This window comes from Harmonia axyridis, chromosome 7 (assembly GCF_914767665.1).
Source record: "Harmonia axyridis chromosome 7, icHarAxyr1.1, whole genome shotgun sequence".
Classification (NCBI taxonomy): Eukaryota; Metazoa; Arthropoda; class Insecta; order Coleoptera; family Coccinellidae; genus Harmonia; species Harmonia axyridis.
In genome coordinates, this window is record NC_059507.1 from 25715400 (window position 1) to 25736254 (window position 20855).

At 37.8% G+C, this 20855-nt stretch overlaps 1 protein-coding gene and 1 long non-coding RNA gene across 4 annotated transcripts; one reads left to right on the top strand and one right to left on the bottom strand.

Annotated features, from left to right (window-relative positions):
- The first annotated feature begins 4430 nt into the window (after positions 1-4430).
- On the top strand, positions 4431-9606 carry LOC123685072. 2 transcript variants are annotated; one of them, XR_006748246.1, is made up of 2 exons: positions 4431-9095; positions 9177-9606. XR_006748246.1 is itself a non-coding variant. In XM_045624651.1 (2 exons), the coding sequence occupies exons 1-2, from the start codon at positions 5026-5028 to the stop codon at positions 8848-8850; spliced, it is 3597 nt and encodes a 1198-aa protein (XP_045480607.1). In that variant the 5' UTR covers positions 4431-5025; the 3' UTR covers positions 8851-9606. The 2 variants fall into 2 exon arrangements, 1 of the variants encoding a protein (XP_045480607.1); XM_045624651.1 differs by having other exon boundaries at positions 4431-8593; positions 8822-9606.
- LOC123685076 lies at positions 5294-10598 on the bottom strand. 2 transcript variants are annotated; one of them, XR_006748248.1, is made up of 3 exons: positions 10270-10598; positions 9858-10216; positions 5294-5587 (listed from the first exon to the last, which is right to left on the bottom strand). It is a non-coding gene; the product is annotated as an uncharacterized LOC123685076 (long non-coding RNA). The 2 variants fall into 2 exon arrangements; XR_006748247.1 differs by having other exon boundaries at positions 9858-10598.
- Between the last annotated feature and the right edge of the window lie 10257 nt (positions 10599-20855).

Consider the following 20855-nt stretch of genomic DNA (forward strand, 5'->3'; position numbering starts at 1 on the left):
AAATTTCATCAAAATCCGTCCTGCCATTTAGCGGTAATTCAGTGAAATGAACACGCAAAGAATAATTATATTATACATGGAGACCAATTCTGAAAGATCCCTTATAATATTAATTATATATACCTAATAATATGATAAATAATATAATGAAATAAATAAATCTAACGAACAGACAGGACCGGACTCATTAATACTCATTTGAAGTCTACAGTCATCAAATACATCACTTTATATTTTGAATTTGCAATCATTGGTCAAATTCTCAAAAAGGACATAAACTCAACTTCAATACGCGGTATCACTCAAAATTGTCACATCTAACATTCTCTTTTTATTCTAATTGAATTCCTGGATCTTCAAATGAGAAATAATGAGTCCGATCCTGGAATATTGAAAAAATGAATATATCTCTGACTGAACCTCGGCATGGGTCAATTACATCCCAAGTTTTAATAAATTCCGCTGATAAGTTTGGTTCTGATAATGGTTTCATTATTTCCATGAATATACAAACTCACCCTGTAGCTTTCTCAGCTTAGAAAAGACAGAAATTAATTTTTCGAAGTCAGTCCATACTCACCCAGTCCTACTCTACCTCTCATAAGAGTATGTACAGTTACTCCCGGGGCACTCTGTATATATTATTTTCCTAACCAGTAGGAGAACGAGAATAGTAAATCTGGACTCTGGACCTGACATTCCTAATGCCTCAGCCAAACCCTATAACGTGCAACGATTTTGAACGCTTCAATTAATGTTACGCTACTGGAATTTTAAAAGACGCGGTAATTTGTCGATTCGTCGTTGGTGATTGGTCGGGATGCGGATGCGCGTATTTAGAGAAAGAAACAGACATGATTTTCTCAAAGATTTTCATTAATTATCGAGACTTCAGGAAGGATACGTACCTTGTTTTAGATTTCAGCCATTGCTTGTTTAGTTTGAGATTTGGAATTCAATTTATCGTCGAGAATTGTGTCGGGATTCTAGGTAATTGTTGACATGAATATTTGCATTCAACAAGTAATAATCTCACCAGGACGAATTGATTAATTTTGGGACAGTAGTTTTTTTAGAGTCATCTATCTTGAAGAAACGTATTTCAGGTTTGGTAGATTTTTTTTTGTGTCAAATAATTTCAACAAAACTCCTTCTCAGGTTTATTTTATGATAAATATAAGCATTTATTTATAATTTATTGGTTAGAAATCTGAGGAGTTGTAAATTCAGGTTAACATATTCTTATATCGTTATTCATTTTCCCAAAGCACCTCCCTTGGGATTGGAACAACAGAAACTTCTCTTGGGATTGAAAAATATCAAGAAGTACTTCCTTGAGATATAGGAATTAGAACAGTACGTATGTTAAACCACTTTGGTTCCTGAAACTGAGAGAATATACCTGCGTAATACCTGGCGTTATTACATCAACTTCCCCGAATGGGAAATGGATTACTATAGATAGCTTCCTGCAAAGATCTGGTGTCAAGAGTCTGAAAATATTCTACAGAAGAGGTTTCATCCTAATAGCATATTAATTCATTAGAAACCGATTTAAGTTAAGTTTTTATTTCAATATTATTTGTTTACAGTGAAAGGGATAGATAATAATAATAATAATAATATTAGCCCAGTCATATTAGGTAAAAAAAGGGGTCAACTTCGGAATGAAAGATAATAAGCTGCAAATTAGTATGAACCTTTGTTTTGTCATTCTAAATGTTGTCTCAAAAGTCACAATCGTTATCGTGTCCGCGTCTCAAGATATTCAAGGTCAAAGGTCACAAAAATCGGTTTTTCGCGAATATCTGGCTTCCTATCGGTTAAATGAGATTTGCATTTATTATAAAAGTTGTAGGCTATAAAATTCCCTACAACTTTTGTTTGAACTTTTTTTTCATACGACCAACCGTTTTGAAGGTAGAGCGCGAAGAGTGCACATCGTACAGTCATATACGGCCTAATGCAAGGTCAAGCGTGAGTTATGGTTATCAGTACGTTATAAAGTCAATTATTTACTTGGAAATTATAATTATTAAACAATGCCTATTATTTATGTACTAACTATTAATTATTTATATTTAATTAAAGTAAGTAACTTGATTATTTATATATAATTATTCATATTTAACTATTTAAGTATAAAATATTATTAATTCTGGATTATATATTTTAGTTTTATTTTAAGTTGTAACGAAGTCTGATTATTCCCATAGGAATAATCAGGCTCCGTCTAAAGAATATTTTATTGTTTTCCGTTCGGATAAATCATTCTGATGTATTCCGTAAATATTGGAAATAATTTATTAATTGTTCGCCGCGATGATGAAAAAGTCCATGCTTCATGTTTTTCAACCGACCAGGGCCTCGAATAATCCGAGTGAAATAATATAAGAAATTATTTATTTCGGCGTTTTTACCGCTGATATATTTTTTTCCATATGTCAGATTACGTTCCGCCAAGAGAATTTTCTCGAAAAACGAGGTTTTTGTCGACATGAAGAGTCACGTGGACCGAATTCCTTCACCGTCCCGCACCGAAGTTATAAAAGGGGGTAACCGACCCAAAATCGGGAATTCATGTTTAGGCAGTCAGAAAATTGATGTTCAGGCATTCAGATAGTTGCTTAGTAGTTTTCAGTAGTATAGTAAAGTTAGTTATTCAGATAGATTTAGGTAGTAGTTAGTTCAGTAGTTAGTTAGTTAGATTTAGAAGTTTAGGCAGTAGTTTTAGTTTTAGAAAAGACATTTTGGTTAAGTGGTTACCAGGTGACCGGAAAATAGTAAAATTGGTAATTGAACGCCAATAATTACAAATCCGTTTCTGAGGTCGAAAATCGCCATTTTCATCAGTAAACTTACTTGTTAGTCTTTTTCTGGGGAGTTTGCTAATTTTTACTTGTGACTTTCTTACGAGTGAATATTCAAGGGTTTCATTTGATAGAGACAACGAGAGGGTGGTGTACCGGTGGAGTTTTTCAACGCGCTAGGATTAGTTTTCATTCCTTCCCGACTCTACAAAATCCACGATTCTCAATCTCCAAATATCATAATTTCCCGGCTCCCGGATCCGACTAACTTGTTCAACGGTTCTGACTGACAATAAATTGGTGAGGTAAGGACACAGTAGTTGTAGACAGTACAAATTATCTCAGTAACCGAATTAAAGTATACAGATTGATATAGTTTATGCTTTTCCTGATTTCCCGTTTTTGCTGAGATTGTCTGTATTGTAGAATTGAATCAATAAACCTATTAATTTTGTTGCGTTGTTTGTTACTTGGTCACCGCTACCATCCTAGGTGACACCGAATCCTGTCTTCACTAAGCTGCCCTGGTAAGGTTTGTCAATTTCTCCCTAAAATTGGCTGGCGCTCGAGATACTCCTGCAAAGTGCTGAAGGGCAATTGGCAGAGGCGCCAGTGACGCAAAAAGAACGCTACAAATGGCGCCCGAGCAGGGACTTGAGAGGACAACGCTACAAAAGGACAGAATAGCTCCCGATCTTCAGAAAACGACGCTTAAGGGTGTAAGGACTGAAGAGGAACCGAAGGTCAGTGCAACCATTTTTTTTTTCTCTCTGAGTGGAAGAGATTATCTTCTCCTGTTGGAGGAAGATCCGTATATTGAATTGATTTATTACTGGTACCTAAGTATCAGTGGACTATATTAAAGTGCTATAAACATTTCCGCGTTTGACAATAATTTCCTTTATTAGCAGGAAACCGACATAGCATTAACAGTGTGGACATTGATATCTGAATAACTTTTTTTTTTTTTTGTTTTGTGTATTGCAGCAGGACTAGAACAATCGACCGCCGGATTTCTTGTGACTTTTTCGGTTACGTGAAGGATTACGGAAAGTGACTTTGAGGTGACACTCAGTGACTATCTTTGTGCGCGTTGAATACTGTTTAACGTTGAGTGGTTGGTTCAACTCGGACAGAAAACCAGTGAGTATAATTGAGATACTACTACCGATTGTTTCATTGTACAATCACTGCAGCTAATATAGTGATATCATACCGCCTTCATATAATAGGGTATTGTTCACTGCTACTATTTACTGATCATCGTTTGAATAAAGAAAGATTTGTTGTTTTTTCCCTTACACACTATTATCCTGAGCAACTTTATTCCAGGTTGAAACAAGGTAGGGATATAAAAGTCATAAGGACTTGGAGATATTTACTGTGATTTTATTTGCTTTTGAACCATAATAGCTGATTTCTGATAAATAAAGTTGACTTGTTTATTATTATTGCTGCAACAGTGAATATAAGTTTTGTTGCTGTGTATTCCTTATTTCTGAATTTACTGATTGCCTGAAACATTTTTATTTTGTGTTGAATTGCTGAAGAATTTTTTGAAACAAGTGATTATCGTTATTGATTTGAATAAAGACTTGCATTGATTTTCTTTGTCTGATATTCCGGGATTGCTGAATTGTTGTTGATTTATTTGAAATATATTTTGACTGTGAATAAAATTGACAATTTGTTATTATCTGATTGATAGAACTGTCAACTGTGTTTGACAGTGGACATTATTTGAACTACTAGGTTAACCCTACTTTTCTTTTCTGGGTTTTTGAATTATTTTCTTGCTGAAATTGTCAACTGCGTTTGACATTGAATATTTTTTGAGCTACTCAGTTAACCCTACTTTGTTCTTCTGGGTTTATGAATTAGTTTTTCTTTCGGAAATTGTCAACTGTCTGACATTGAAAATTTTTTTGAGAATCATAATAAATTTAAACCAACTTGTTTTCTGAGAGTTTTCTCATTTTTGATTTTCTTTGACTGTATCAAACAATAATTCAAACTTCTGTTATCAACTTGTAATTTTTCAGCATTATTGTCTATTAGTGTTATTTTTGTGCGAGGGATAAGGGAAAAATAAGGACTGTTACCGGGAATAGTGAAGTTGGGGAAAGTGTTCGGACTTCAACGATTAATAAGAAGAGGACATTGTCGAATAACTTCGATAGATTTCAAACCGATTGAGTTTGGACTTAACCTCAACATGGATGTGAATAGATTATTGAATGATGAGCTGACTTATGAGTTACAGCTGAGAGGACAAACAATACCCAGCACAGTAACGCTAAAGAGAAGCCTATTACGACAGGTATTGAAATTAAATTTGCCTCTACAGCCGACAGGAATGAACCCGACACTGGACATGGAATCCTGTCAGAACAAACTCACCGACTTGCTGGAAACCATTAAACACTTTGACACTGGGAACACCACAAATGAATATACTCGGATTTCAACAAGATTGATACACATTCAGAGAAGACTGAATTTTATTATCACTGAAAATGAAACCGAGTCACAGATGATAGAACAATTAAAGGAGACTGCAGCTCGGGCCTTGAGGTCATTGGAGGCACTAGTGACTGCAGACAGACCGCAGCCATCGAATCATCCGGATGGATCGCTTTTGGATGTAGAGATTCCACAGTCGCCGGGGATGTCTCCCATACAGCCAACCAAGGTTGCACCACTGGAGACATCGTTGATAACATTGGACGCTGATGATCAGCCACTACCACAGGTTCCAATTCCCCAGGCTGCGACACCTAAAAATAAATCAAAATTAGCACAGGTCCTGAATGAAACTAGACAGGAATGTGAAGATTTACTACAGCATTTACCAACAATGCCAGTTTCTCAGCCACAGAGACAGAATGTGGAACAACAAGAGGGGCCAACTCATAGTAGGTGGACGAGCTCTATGAGAAAGGTGTCATTCCCCCATCCGACGGAATCAATAATAGATTTGAACCCCCGACATGAAACCCAACAGAAGTCAACACCGACTGCAACGGTACCCATTCATAAATGGAATATTTATTTTGATGGCACTGATAGCGTAACCGGATTTATAGAGGAGATAGAGAGACTGGCTGAATCCCGGAAGACATCCTTAGAACAGGTGTTCGAATCAATTTATGAACTTTTACGAAAGGATGCCAAGGATTGGTTCATTCCCCGGAGGGGACTTTTCAGAAACTGGGATGATTTCAAAAATCAATTAAAGGAAGCATTCTTACCAGTCAATTATGAAGAGAACCTACTGGATGAAATCAAGAAGAGGATGCAAGGTCCTGATGAGAAGCTGTTGTTGTATGTTACCCGGATGCAAAATCTGTTCCAGAAATTGACTTGCAATCGTCCCACTGAGAGTGAACAGATTCGACTGATAAGACAGAGGTTATTGCCATCACTGCAACAGGCTTTGGCCTTTCAAGAGACCACCACGTATGATGAACTCCTGAAAAAGGGAAAAGTTTTTGAAATGGTTCAATGGCAGATGGGACATTATACCAAACCACCGGTTAAACCCAGCCTCATCGATGAACCACATCTAACATATCATCAACGTCGTCAACAGGACTACCCGGCCAACCTCTCTGCAATTTCGGAGAATACTAGACAACGAAACCACAGTACTCGTCAGGAAGCTCCCGCTCCATCTCCGAAGAAAGGCCCGTCAAGACCGCTAACCACAGCCACAAGGATAGAAGACTGGAATTGCTCAGTATCCCCTGGACCAGATCGTCCCCATCTGCCCTCGCGGCCACCGGAATACTCGACCAACAGAACAGGAAATGCCAACACCTCCCAGGATCGGAATGGATCACCACCGGAGCGAAGAGTGTCCTCCCAGACACAATGCTTCAGATGCGGGGGATATGGCCACCTACGTCGAGACTGCCGAGGGACACCGAAAATGTTTTGCTCCCGATGTCAACGAGAAAATATCCTGTCACGAGACTGCCCATGTCCTCAAAACCGGAGAGGAACGACACCGTCAACTTCAGCGGGACTCCTAACTACAGTAATTCCTATCGTTAGCAACGACAGCTGGCCTCTGGTAGAAGTGCACATTGAGGGAAAGTTATTCCATGCATTGATAGACACTGGTGCGGCAAAGAGCTGCTGTAGTCAGAGGGTAGCCCAGCTGTGTGAAAGAAATGGAATCAAGGGAGAAAAATCAACGACTGAAGCTGTCATGGTAGCGAATGGACAAACTACAGCCATACCGAAGATGTATCACCTTGGAATGGTGATAGCCGATTATGCCCTGAAGAACATAGAATTCTTACTTGTACCCAACTTACCAGTCGACTTAATCCTGGGAATAGAGATGCTGAAGACATACAACTTCTCCCTGGATATCAAGAACACAGAATGTTATCTAGAAGGACGACGGATCCCCAGAGCTAAACAGGTTAGCCAAGAGGTCATAGAGGTGCAGACTCCCGAAAAACACCTCCAGAACCGAAGAGGATCCCACAACAGACTTGCTGAGAGCCCGTTGAGAAATCCATTGCCGACACTCAACTGTGTCCAACTGAAAGAAACAGGTATGCAATGTAAGTGGTACAAAAATAAGTTTCAGGAAGTAGAGAAAGGACCAGAGCACTGCCCCGAGTATTCCATCATCAATGGAAGATTGCACCGACACTTTTGGGATTCATCAGATGTTAGGGAAGCTGGAACAGGCCACCCATGGAAGCTGTGTATACCCACCGAACAGAGGAACGAAGTACTGAAAGAAAACCACGACTCGGCCTTGGCTGGACATCTGGGAATAGCCAAGACAATTGCGAGGATCTCGAGGAATTATTACTGGCCAGGTATGTTTAGGGACATTGCGAAATATGTCCGGAACTGCACTTCGTGCCAAAAGTTTAAAGTACCCCAACAGCAACTGGCAGGAAAGATGCAACCTCGAAAGATGGTGGATGCGCCATTCAAGGAAGTATCAACTGATGTAGTAGGACCTCTACCCCGCTCCAAGAAAGGTAATTCCTATATTGTAGTTATGCAGGACAGGTTTACCAAGTGGGTGGAATGTCGACCAGTGAGGAAGGCCAACGCCAAGACTGTCTACATGGCGTTATATGAACAGGTTGTACTGAAGTATGGATGTCCAACCACTGTGATCTCCGACAATGGGAAACAGTATGACAGCCGGCTATTCAGAGAAAACCTCCAGGCTATGGGTATCAATCACCAGTTTACCCCTACGTATACTCCACAATGCAATCCGGTTGAAAGGGCCAACCGAACACTGAAGACAATGATTGCTCAATTCTGCGAGGCAGATCACCGAAGTTGGGATGAAAAGGTAGGAGAATTAACCTTTGCTATTAATACTGCTCGACAGGACTCTACAGGATTCACTCCGGCATATCTAAATTATGGAAGGGAACTGCGCATCCCCAAAGCCATATATGCCACGGAACCCAGGAATCAAGGATCTGGAGATCCCAACGAGAACACCGAAGAAAAAGAAGAAAGTTTGACTCACCGTACAGAGCAGATTCAACACCTACTGGAGGCCTATGAGTTTGTAAGGACCAACCTATACAGGGCTTTTAATCGACAAGCTCATAACTATAACCTACGACGTAGAGAGGTTCGTTTCCAGGTAGGCGATCAAGTGCTTCGTCGTACACATCACCTATCATCCGCCGTTAATAACTTCGCATCTAAGTTAGCTCCAAAGTTTGAAGGGCCATTTCTTGTTGTGAAGGTGATTTCACCAGTTATTTATGACCTGAAAGACCGGTCAGGTAAGAAAGTGAATCACGTACATGTCAAAGACCTAAAACCATTTCATAACTAGTAAGTTACTTTGTTAAACTCACCGAGAAAAAGTCAGAACTGAGATAAAAAAAAAAAAAAAAAAAAAAAAAAAAAAAAAATTGTTACTAACTGGTACCTCCCCGCATAAACTAGACCTATTAATCTGATTTTATACTACTGACATGTTCTTATTATTCTGTGATTTTCTTGTTCAGGCAAAGAGGATGTCAGAGAGTCTGCATAGTCGCTGGGCAGAAATCCGGTGGGGAGATGAGGTGGTGTACGAGCCACGAAGCTCATCACCGGAGACAATACCGGAAGTACCGGTGTTGAGGAGAAGAACGGTGACAGAGGTGAGGATGTCTAGAGCCCCCCAGAGCTCGGTGTCGTCAGTGCGAGGGAAAAACACCCTAGCAAGAGTGGAGAGGGTGGTGAAACGGACCACTACCCAGTCTACACAAACACCCCCTTTGTGCCAGCTGCGTGCCAGTAAGCAAGATACCGGTTCTAAAATTCCATTCAGGACGAGTGTGGAAGACAACACCGGTATAACTAAACCATATGTTTCAGATCAAACCACACCGGCCCCCAAGAGTGTTCGTACAGTCGGTACGACAGGATCTAAGGTATATCTGGAGGTGAGATCCAACACGTGCTGGAAGTGCGGCAAGACATGCCCCTCGCGGCAGGAGTGTCGAGGTCCACCACTCCTATTTTGCAGCAGATGTGGTTTGATAGGTACGCAGACCAGGTACTGCGAGTGCGTACCCAGGAAACTGGCCCCACGACCGCCAACAACTAGGTCGGAACAACCAGCCAGGCATCCATGTGCAAGATGCACAGAAAGGGAGGCCATGCAGCGGAAAATAAGATAGAACAAAAAGAATGATGAAAAAAAATAGAATTGCAAAGAAGATACCGTTGTTTTTGTTCCATAATCCTGTAAAACTGTATAAAACCATATAGGGCCTAACCCAATATCTGATAACATTATATTCAAGACTAGTAGACTGATTTTTAATCTGTAAATGTTAATGAAACTGAATAGTACATAATAAGTCAGTGAATATTATACAATAAAAACAATTCCAGTCACTTGCCCCGAATTTCAAAGGCCATCAGATATAAATTAGTAGTTTCACTGTGTAATCTATTTGAAGAATGCCATTTCTAATCTCTTACTGTTCTGATAAATTACTGAAATATTCCGCAGTGTTACAGATGAAGTTTTCTAAGAGGCTAGATACTCACCGATGAGAATAAATGCTGGAGATAGGCAACACACCTTTCATCGGATGATCAGCTGTAGGCCCAATTCCACCGAAGACATGTAATCAGTCAGTCCTGAAGATTTAATCATGTCATCATCCAAGAAAGAAGTATGAAGAATTGGACATCATGGCCTGTCAATTATTACTCTGGTGGACATTTGGATTCCATTTCAATTTTCATATAGATAATTTAAACTGTATAACTGGAAGAATTTTCACCGTTCTGAAAATTTCACCATACAGTCACTGATTCCTTGTAATATCCACAGGTAAATCAACCAGTATATCAATGGGTTTGGAATGGTTTCGACTCATCTGACTGGGAACTTCGACGTCCCTCTGAAATAATATGGCATGATTCATCGAGATATGGAAATCACGGAACTACTCACCGGAGAATGGGATAATCCACACCTGACATCAAATTATTTCACCGACACTTGGAAACTTCATGGAAATGGGAATGAGTTCTACTCCACAACCCCGAGATGAAGAAATTCCCAAACATGTTAACATTCAAATCACCCCGGATGACCGAAGGAGGAAGACGGCGTTTGAATTTTTCACCGACACTTGGAAACTTCATGGAAATGGGAATGAGTTCTACTCCACAACCCCGAGATGAAGAAATTTCCAAACATTCAAATCACCCCGGATGACAGAAGAAAGAAGACGACGTTTGAATTTGACATCGATTCATAGAGCAAAGTTTTATTTTTATATGTCATACTGTCTACAACAGCACTATAGTCTTTGATAGCGTAACGTAACAGTCAGACCCGTACTTCCCATATATCCCGCGTAATAAGACAGGATAGTATTCGGTTATTTTTTTTGTTTGTTTTTAGAATTCAAATTTCTGTTTCACCGTAACTTGAATTTTTCCGAACCAGGGGGGATGTAACGAAGTCTGATTATTCCCATAGGAATAATCAGGCTCCGTCTAAAGAATATTTTATTGTTTTCCGTTCGGATAAATCATTCTGATGTATTCCGTAAATATTGGAAATAATTTATTAATTGTTCGCCGCGATGATGAAAAAGTCCATGCTTCATGTTTTTCAACCGACCAGGGCCTCGAATAATCCGAGTGAAATAATATAAGAAATTATTTATTTCGGCGTTTTTACCGCTGATATATTTTTTTCCATATGTCAGATTACGTTCCGCCAAGAGAATTTTCTCGAAAAACGAGGTTTTTGTCGACATGAAGAGTCACGTGGACCGAATTCCTTCACCGTCCCGCACCGAAGTTATAAAAGGGGGTAACCGACCCAAAATCGGGAATTCATGTTTAGGCAGTCAGAAAATTGATGTTCAGGCATTCAGATAGTTGCTTAGTAGTTTTCAGTAGTATAGTAAAGTTAGTTATTCAGATAGATTTAGGTAGTAGTTAGTTCAGTAGTTAGTTAGTTAGATTTAGAAGTTTAGGCAGTAGTTTTAGTTTTAGAAAAGACATTTTGGTTAAGTGGTTACCAGGTGACCGGAAAATAGTAAAATTGGTAATTGAACGCCAATAATTACAAATCCGTTTCTGAGGTCGAAAATCGCCATTTTCATCAGTAAACTTACTTGTTAGTCTTTTTCTGGGGAGTTTGCTAATTTTTACTTGTGACTTTCTTACGAGTGAATATTCAAGGGTTTCATTTGATAGAGACAACGAGAGGGTGGTGTACCGGTGGAGTTTTTCAACGCGCTAGGATTAGTTTTCATTCCTTCCCGACTCTACAAAATCCACGATTCTCAATCTCCAAATATCATAATTTCCCGGCTCCCGGATCCGACTAACTTGTTCAACGGTTCTGACTGACAATAAATTGGTGAGGTAAGGACACAGTAGTTGTAGACAGTACAAATTATCTCAGTAACCGAATTAAAGTATACAGATTGATATAGTTTATGCTTTTCCTGATTTCCCGTTTTTGCTGAGATTGTCTGTATTGTAGAATTGAATCAATAAACCTATTAATTTTGTTGCGTTGTTTGTTACTTGGTCACCGCTACCATCCTAGGTGACACCGAATCCTGTCTTCACTAAGCTGCCCTGGTAAGGTTTGTCAATTTCTCCTTAAAATTGGCTGGCGCTCGAGATACTCCTGCAAAGTGCTGAAGGGCAATTGGCAGAGGCGCCAGTGACGCAAAAAGAACGCTACAAAGTTAACACGACATTATATATCTTTTCTTTAAAACGCGTAAATTTCTCAATACTTATATACCTGGAAATGGAGTGCGCATCTTGTTGGCATTATATAATGCTCCAAAATCTGAGGACAACATTGATCATTTCCGCTACACGCAATTCATCAAATTTACAAAACTAAATAAACCTGTACAACTGTCAACACTTCCACCAACAAGTGTAGCAGCTCATCAACACATAAAACGTGTCTACTACCAGATTCAAACGTGGTTAGGGAAGGACTTAGAACCTCAAGAATGGGGCTGGATGCTTGAAAATGAAATCCTGGAGCCCATACGAACGTTATTACCTCCAGCACCAGCCGAACTACTAAACGTAATATTTTGCAATTGCAAAAATGGTTGTGGTTCCTGCTGTGGATGCAGAAAATCAGGGCTACAATGTTCTTTAGCATGCGGCCAGTGCAACGGACAAGCTCGCCTCAACGCTTCACTGTATCCAAGTAATTCCGATGAAGAAAATACATATGATCCCGATATTCTGGAAGGTTTGGAGATGAACATGACAGATAATGAGGATGATGACAATGAATCGAACATTTTTGAGCGACAAGAAGAAGAAGACGACGAAGAAGAAGAAGATAATTAGCTTCCATTTCCAATTTCATTACAATTAAAATCAACAAAGATACTTTTGATATTTGAACTCACATTTTGATAAACGTATATTATGCCGTATTTAATAATAAATAAAAATATGTGTAAAATATATACTCTTACTATCATTTTAACTTAAAATAAAACTAAAATATATAATCCAGAATTAATAATATTTTATACTTAAATAGTTAAATATGAATAATTATATATAAATAATCAAGTTACTTACTTTAATTAAATATAAATAATTAATAGTTAGTACATAAATAATAGGCATTGTTTAATAATTATAATTTCCAAGTAAATAATTGACTTTATCTACTCCTATTGAATTATAAACTCATTATTCAACTGCTTTTGAGCAATTAATAGTATCTATTAACAAACAGCGTGATTTATAATAACTCACTACTTATAACTCACTATTATAAATCGGAAAATATGGATCTGTGCTTCTATACTTCTCTGCTTCTATTCGATTGGCCGAAAGGGAACATTCCATTATTATTATTGAGGGGAGGAATGTCCGAGGGAATGTCACTTTTGACGTTTTCAAATTAAGTTGATATCTAATTATTGTGAATGTTTTGCTGAAAACGATTAATTCAGATAGTGAAGATGAAATATTATAAAGGTATACATTTCCAAAAGACAAACAGCTAATGTCACCATACAGAATTATTTGCCCGAAAAAATATAAAGTTTGAAAAAATTTTCAAGATTGGTGTAGCAGTAAGATCATTAAGTAATCGTTTACAGGGAATATTTTTTGGTATATTTTAATGCATTTTTATAGACAATTATTAAGGTTTTTCAAAAAAATCTGTACTCTGTACTGAATTCGAGCTAGCCGAAGCTAGTTCGATTGTGATTGGTAGCACTAAGTTTCCATCTCTCTTGTACGGGATCGAGCACCTTATGTTTATTTCCCGTTCCTTCTGTCTTTATTCTAAGTCTGTATTTTTTCTTAGTATTTATTGATATAGTCGTAGATAAAGTATAGTATTCAACTTGCGGTAATGGTCATAACTCACTTGATGAATTACAGCACTCGCCTGCGGCTCGTGCTGCAAACATCATCTGCGTGAGTTATGACCTACATTACCGCTCGTTGAATAATATACTATTATAACGTACTGATAACCATAACTCACGCTTGACCTTGCATTAGGCCGTATATGACTGTACGATGTGCACTCTTCGCGCTCTACCTTCAAAACGGTTGGTCGTATGAAAAAAAAGTTCAAACAAAAGTTGTAGGGAATTTTATAGCCTACAACTTTTATAATAAATGCAAATCTCATTTAACCGATAGGAAGCCAGATATTCGCGAAAAACCGATTTTTGTGACCTTTGACCTTGAATATCTTGAGACGCGGACACGATAACGATTGTGACTTTTGAGACAACATTTAGAATGACAAAACAAAGGTTCATACTAATTTGCAGCTTATTATCTTTCATTCCGAAGTGAAAGCCCTAATATGACTGGGCTATATGTTTATTCAACATGAATAAACATGGTGAGTAACAGAGGTTTTCAATTGTAAAATTAAGTACCTGTGCGTAACTAAAGATCTTTGTATATTTCAATTTTATTAAATTTGTAAAAACCTGGTTAGGAGTTTTGTTGCCAAATAAGCCAAACCACCCCTAGAAATCAGTCTTTAGAGTCTCATGGGCAATTGTAACGTTACAAAAAGTAAATAAATGAATATACATTCATTATTTATATGACGATGATATATTGTAACATCACATGATTAAATATTATTCATCTATACCATTGACCATGGTATAGCTCCAACTGGTGACATGAAGTAATCAAAGAGATCATTTCTGACATCGTTGGCAGAAAATGTTCCTCGTTCTGTTTGCTGCTGTTGTACATCCTCCAGTCCTGTTATTGTCATTGTGTTTTCGAAATTGAAACCATCTCTTTCTCGAACGAAATTGTGAAGAATAACACAATATTTTGACAAAGTCTACAGCGAAATCTATTTGCACGTTGATTGCCCGGTGATGGATGCGCCATTTGTTGGATAAGATTCCAAATGCACATTCTACAAAGCGTCTCGCCCTTCTCAAACGGTAGTTGAATATTCTTTTCGCAACTGATAAATTTGGTCCTTCAAAGGGTCTCAACAAGTTCTTTCTCAACCCAAAAGCTTCATCAGCGAAGAAAACATAAGGTACTTTGGTTTCCACGGCACCAGGAATATTCTTCTCGATCGGGACTTCAGTATTTTCATTTGCAATTGATCTCCAAAACCTCAAATGCTGAAAAGTCGAAGAGTTGCAATCTTTTCCATAGCTGCCAATAACCAAGTACACAAAGCGGTACTCAGAATCCGCTATGGCCATGAGCACCACAGAGAAGTATTGTTAGTAGTTGTATCGATCCACTTGTGGCGGCTTCTCATAAAGCTCCACATAGCAACAATAAACACAGCACTCGGTGGCCTAGAGATTAAGAGTGTAGACTCACTCACCGAGATGCGACAAGGTGCCGGGTTCGAGTCCCGGCGGCTCCCGATAATAATAAATTCCCTAAGCGTCTGTGACACGGCACACACAAATATACCAAAGTCACACTGATGAGTCCGGTGTGTGTGCCAGGGACGAAACGCATAAGTAGGCATATGTGAAATCCTACACACTTTTGAGAGGACACACCAAACGTACATGTTTGCCGTCAATAGCGCCAAGGCAATTTGGAAGTTAACTTTTTTTTCAAAGCCTGCTGCAACACTTACCCACTGCTCTCTTGTTGGTACAGGGAGCACCTCCACTTTCAAAGTAGACCAAAAAATGACTGGCATACGCTTCTACTTCTAACCATTTTGGATGCAGTTGAAATCCCGATTCTGAACATATAATGTAGCTCGGTGAATGTGCAACCACTTGCGAGGTACCTAAAAAGATGGTATAATGATGCAATTACAAAACAAAGTTTTCACACAAATTTCTAAATAGTTAAAAGCAGTATTTGTATTTGTATCACTCAATTAATCATTACTACCATGTTGTCACATTAATTCGTTCTTTGTTGATATAGAAATAAAGGAACGACAAAATGAAGAACCATCAGAAGTGGTTACCGAAAAGCTCTCGAAAGGAACAAAACGTCGACGAGATCTGGTGCATCCGCTTTAAAAATTAAAAAGCACCGGGGTTTTCACTATAGTTTGACTCCCCTTTTAAATTTGTTAATAAAAGAGGTACAAAAAAATGTTTTCTACAAAAGTTTCACGAAATCGATTAGTGTTTTTCAAAATGATTTCACAAAACGAAATATATATAGAGTGGGCAACATATCATATCGATAGCAACTTCATTTTTGCAAATAGAACATCCTGTTTATTTTTCTATATTTGACTAGCTCTTTTTCCCCTGATTTCAAATATATAACATATGTTTGGCCTATCTCTCTTATTGTGAGTACCACAGAGTTTCAAATTTTAAGAACCACCTGGCAAGCTAAATAATCAATTTTCAAGTGGAAGGCTGCGATAACTCAAAATGCCTTTTTTGAGTTATCTCGTTGGCAACGATATGCCATACGTTTTTCACTAAAAATTGGAATTGGGTGATTTGGATGCAACTCCATATATTCTCTCCTTGCAGCTTTCTTATTTTTATTGTTCTTCTAAAGCGAAGATATTTCAAATTTTTCCGCTTCTGTGTAGTGCATATTCAATGAATAGTTTTATTCAATAACAAACGTATGTTACATATCGTTGCCAACGAGATAACTCAAAAAAGGGCATTCTGAATTATGGTAGCCTTCCAATTGAAAACAGATTACTTAGCTTGCCAGGTGGTTCTTAAAATTTGAAACTCTGTGGTGCTCAGAATAAGAAAGATAGTCCAAACATATGTTATATATTCGAAATCAGGGGTAAAAGAGCTAGTAAAATATAGAGAAATATACAGGGTGTTCCATTTGAAAAAATGAAGTTGCATTCAATATGTTGCCCCACCCTGTATATATTTCGTTTTGTGAAATCATCTTGAAAAACACTAGTCGATTTAGTGAAATTTTGTACAAAAAAATTTTTTTGCACCTCTTCTAGTGACAAAGTTGAAGAGGGGGGTTAAATTATGGTGAAAAACCCGGTACATTTACCACGATCACCTAGATTTTTTGAGAAAAATTTTTGATGCAAGGGCGATTGAAGATACGATGGCAACTGGAAACAGTGATCAGGAAAGCTACCATGAAAGTGTAGAAGGTGAGTATGAGGATCAACAGCAGTTCTCCAGAGGTGAAAGGTCTTTGAATCCGAGGAACAGTCCCAACCATCAAAGAGTTCGTCATTCAACATATAAACACAGAGAAAACAATCCTCTACAAGCCAACTCGATGAATTTCAGCTGAATTTAATGGAGATGGTTCAAAATCCGAACCGTCACATAGCTTTTATTCAAGGAATTCTGCCCACACTTGAAAATTTCGAAGACGATGATGTCTTGGAATTCCAAACAGGTACGTGTTCTTCAGTTGGCTCAAAGAATAAAAGCTAAAAGAAAAAAATGTAGCTAGTTCATCTCTAGAACGGTCTCTCTATCCAAATCAGACAATTCAGTGTTATGGATGGGGAGAGACCATTACTTCTGTTCAAAATTCTCAAGAACGGTACTCGAATCCGATGGCAACAGCTCCGCACGCTACTTCTGTAAACATGCAACATGATTACAGCCCTTAGATCCTATTTATTCACCTCTCCCAATTCAACTAATACCACAATCCCGACTCCATCTGAAAGTCCATTTCCACATGATATGATACTATAATTTTTTTTCCCTGATTATTTTCCCAAAACATATTTTTTTAACTTTTTCCAATTTTTTTATGAATTTTTTTGAATAACATTTTACATAATTTTAGAATTCAGTGTTTCTTTTTAACAATAACAATAATAACACTAATTTTATTCGGTCTGAAAGTTTTAATCAAAATAAATGTAAATTCTAGAAATCGGTACCACCTAAGCTGAAGCTTGTGTGTTGCACAGTTACCGAACACATCAACTGTAAAAAATAACTCAGCCACCATATCACTCATCTCATACCTCGTCTCATACATACTCACCCTCACACTCGATCCAGGAAGGAGAGAACGATAAACGAATATAAAAAACACACGCATCTTATTTCAACACTTTCAAAAATTCTTCATAATTCTGCCCGATATATTCCGCCAATTTATGTCTTTTGTATTTCTTTGTTACATCAACATTTTTCAGAGCAGGAGCCAAAACATTGAAAAACTTTGGTCCCAAATATTCCAAACAACGCTGTAAATAACTTTTGCAAACAAAAGAAACACGTAATGATTCCATACATCGATATCTAGATATCTGATGCACTCTATACACTCAAAAATATATAATTGTCTTATGTTCATTTTGTTGCAATCACTGAACAATATTCTGTACTATACGTTCTATCCACCCTCAAGATAATTTTCAAAATATACTTCTGAATGATCTGCGATCCCTCCAGAGCATTATCGTATAAACCACCCCATATAACCAACGCATACCTCAACACCGACTCAACCAAGGAATCATAAACTTTCAGTTAAGTGGAAGTGTTTGCTACATCGCGAACATTGTAAAAAATATATTCCAAGCCCTTAAGACGAGTCCTCAAATAATCCACATGCGCATCCCATCTCATATGTTGGTCCAAGAAAACCCCTAAATCTTTAATACTTGAAACCCTATCAATTGTTGGACAGGTGCAGTTAGAATTATTACAGTCAGCTCTATGTACAGGGTGGGCAAATTTCGATGTTTTAGCACTACAACTTTTGAACCAGAGGAGATAGACAAAATCTGATACCCACTTCTCGATCTCTTTTTCTGAGAAACTAAAAAGGGTAGTTTTCGTTTTTGGCCACCTTCTTTTGTTTTCGAGTTATAAGCGAAAATTGGAAAAATGGCGAAATCGAAAAACAGTTATATCTCCGCTAATACTCATGATAGAGCTCTGAAATTAAAACATTATACAGGCACTTTTTTACGTAGAATCCAGTGGCGTGCTTGTATTTTCAAAAGGGTTTTTAATTACGAAGCTATGACCCAAAGTTATGTTTTTTTAAATGGGAACACTAGATTTTTGTGCCATTTTCTGAAAGCTTAATTTTTCCTGATTTCAAAAATATATAACATCGTATGATTCGGATCAATATAAATAATAGAAAATGGCCAAAAACCTCTTTTCACCTAAGAGTCTCAATATTTCTATGGTTTCAACTGTTGATGAACACAGAAAACTTGAGCTTTCTATAACAAGAGCAGTATCCTTCCGTCAATCTGATTATTTCTATGCTTTTCACTTATTTCTACAAAATTCGAATCTAGATATGTTTTATAAATTTTTTATCTAAAAATTGATTTGGAAATAACGGAGAAACCACAAGATCGAGGGATGTTGATGGGGGTGTTAAATGGTTCACTGATGAGCTTCGCACGATGAGAGATCAGGTGTCACTTTTTAATGGTCTTTATATAGCTCTATAAAACTGACGACTTGAAATCGGCTAGAAACAGGATGAGAGCAAAATATAGGTGTGCATTAAAAAAATCAAAAATACAAGCAAATGATAGAATCATTAAGAATTCTACAAACCCTTCTAAAAGTATGTGGAAGATAATAAACTCAAAGAGACATAAATCCAATGATGTCAAAGTCGGTATCACAGCGGATGAACTTAATGATTATTTTGTTTCAGTACCTTTAAAAATTAAGGAAACCCTACCAGAAAACATGCATAGGTCACCTGAGGACTACATGCCTGAGCACTCACATGGTGATGTGACTTTCACATTTTCTGAAATCAGTTACAATCAAGTCAGGGAAATAATTTACTCTCTTAAAAATAGCAAATCAAGGGATTGTTTTGGACTCTCTGCTACCCTGTTAAAAAGAAATATTAATAATATTGTTTCACCACTGACTAACCTAATTAACAAATGCATTAGATCGGACACTTTTCCCAACTGCCTTAAGGTGGCTAAAATTGTACCATTCTATAAGAAAGGAAATGAGGAATCCACTGAAAATTACCGTCCGATATCATTGCTGCCTGTTTTTTCAAAGATATTTGAAAAGGTCATATATGATCAGCTTGTGCATTACTTTGAAACTAACAATTTACTCTTTAACAACCAATATGGATTCAGAAAGAATAGAAAGACCTGTGATGCCATAATACGTTTTGTGAAGTATACCTTGAAATGTTTTGAGGATGGTAAATTTTCCTTCTCTACATTTCTGGATCTCAGCAGGGCGTTTGACCTGGTGTCACCCTCGGTCCTATTGAAAAAGTTGTCTAAATATGGACTTGATAATGCTGCATTAAGACTAATTCATAGTTATTTTGAAGGACGGCGACAGAAGGTGTTCACTGGTGGGCGGTGGTCTCGGGAGAGCCAGGTTGTGATTGGAGTGCCTCAGGGGTCGACTCTGGGACCTTTTTTCTTTATAGTGTTCATTAATGATCTCTCGCATTTCCTTGGGTCTTATGAACACATACTGTGGGCGGATGACTCCAGTTTTACGGTGGGAGATCGTGATATCCAACATACGGAGGAGTTGGCATTGAAGGTTGAAATGATGGCAGTGGAGTGGTTTCAAACAAATGGTCTCAAATGTAACATGGATAAGACCGAAAAAATGCTCTTCACTTCGAGGCATTCGGATCGTGCAATTGGGGGCACCTCATTGAAGTTTCTTGGAGTTCATTTGGACCCAACCCTAACATGGAGCACACATATCGACTCAGTTGTCAAAAAATTAGTAAAGAACACATTTTTGCTGCGTAATCTGGTTGACTCTGTTTCAGTGAGGATTTTGAAAACTGTATACCACTCACTGATAGAAACACATATGAGATATTGTGTTGTGTTATGGGGAAATGGCTCTAGTTGTGAGAGAGTATTTCGAATACAGAGAAGAGCCATTAGGTTGGTTGCAGGATTGGGCTACAGGGAAGACTGTAGGAGGGCATTCATTGCACTGAATGTGATGACTTTCCCATCGTTGTACATTTATGAATGCTTAATATATGCCCATAAAAACCATGATAGTAAATTAAAAAATAGTAATTTTCATTCTTACAATACTAGGAGAAAGGATGACATAAGACCTGAATCACATCGTTTAGAGA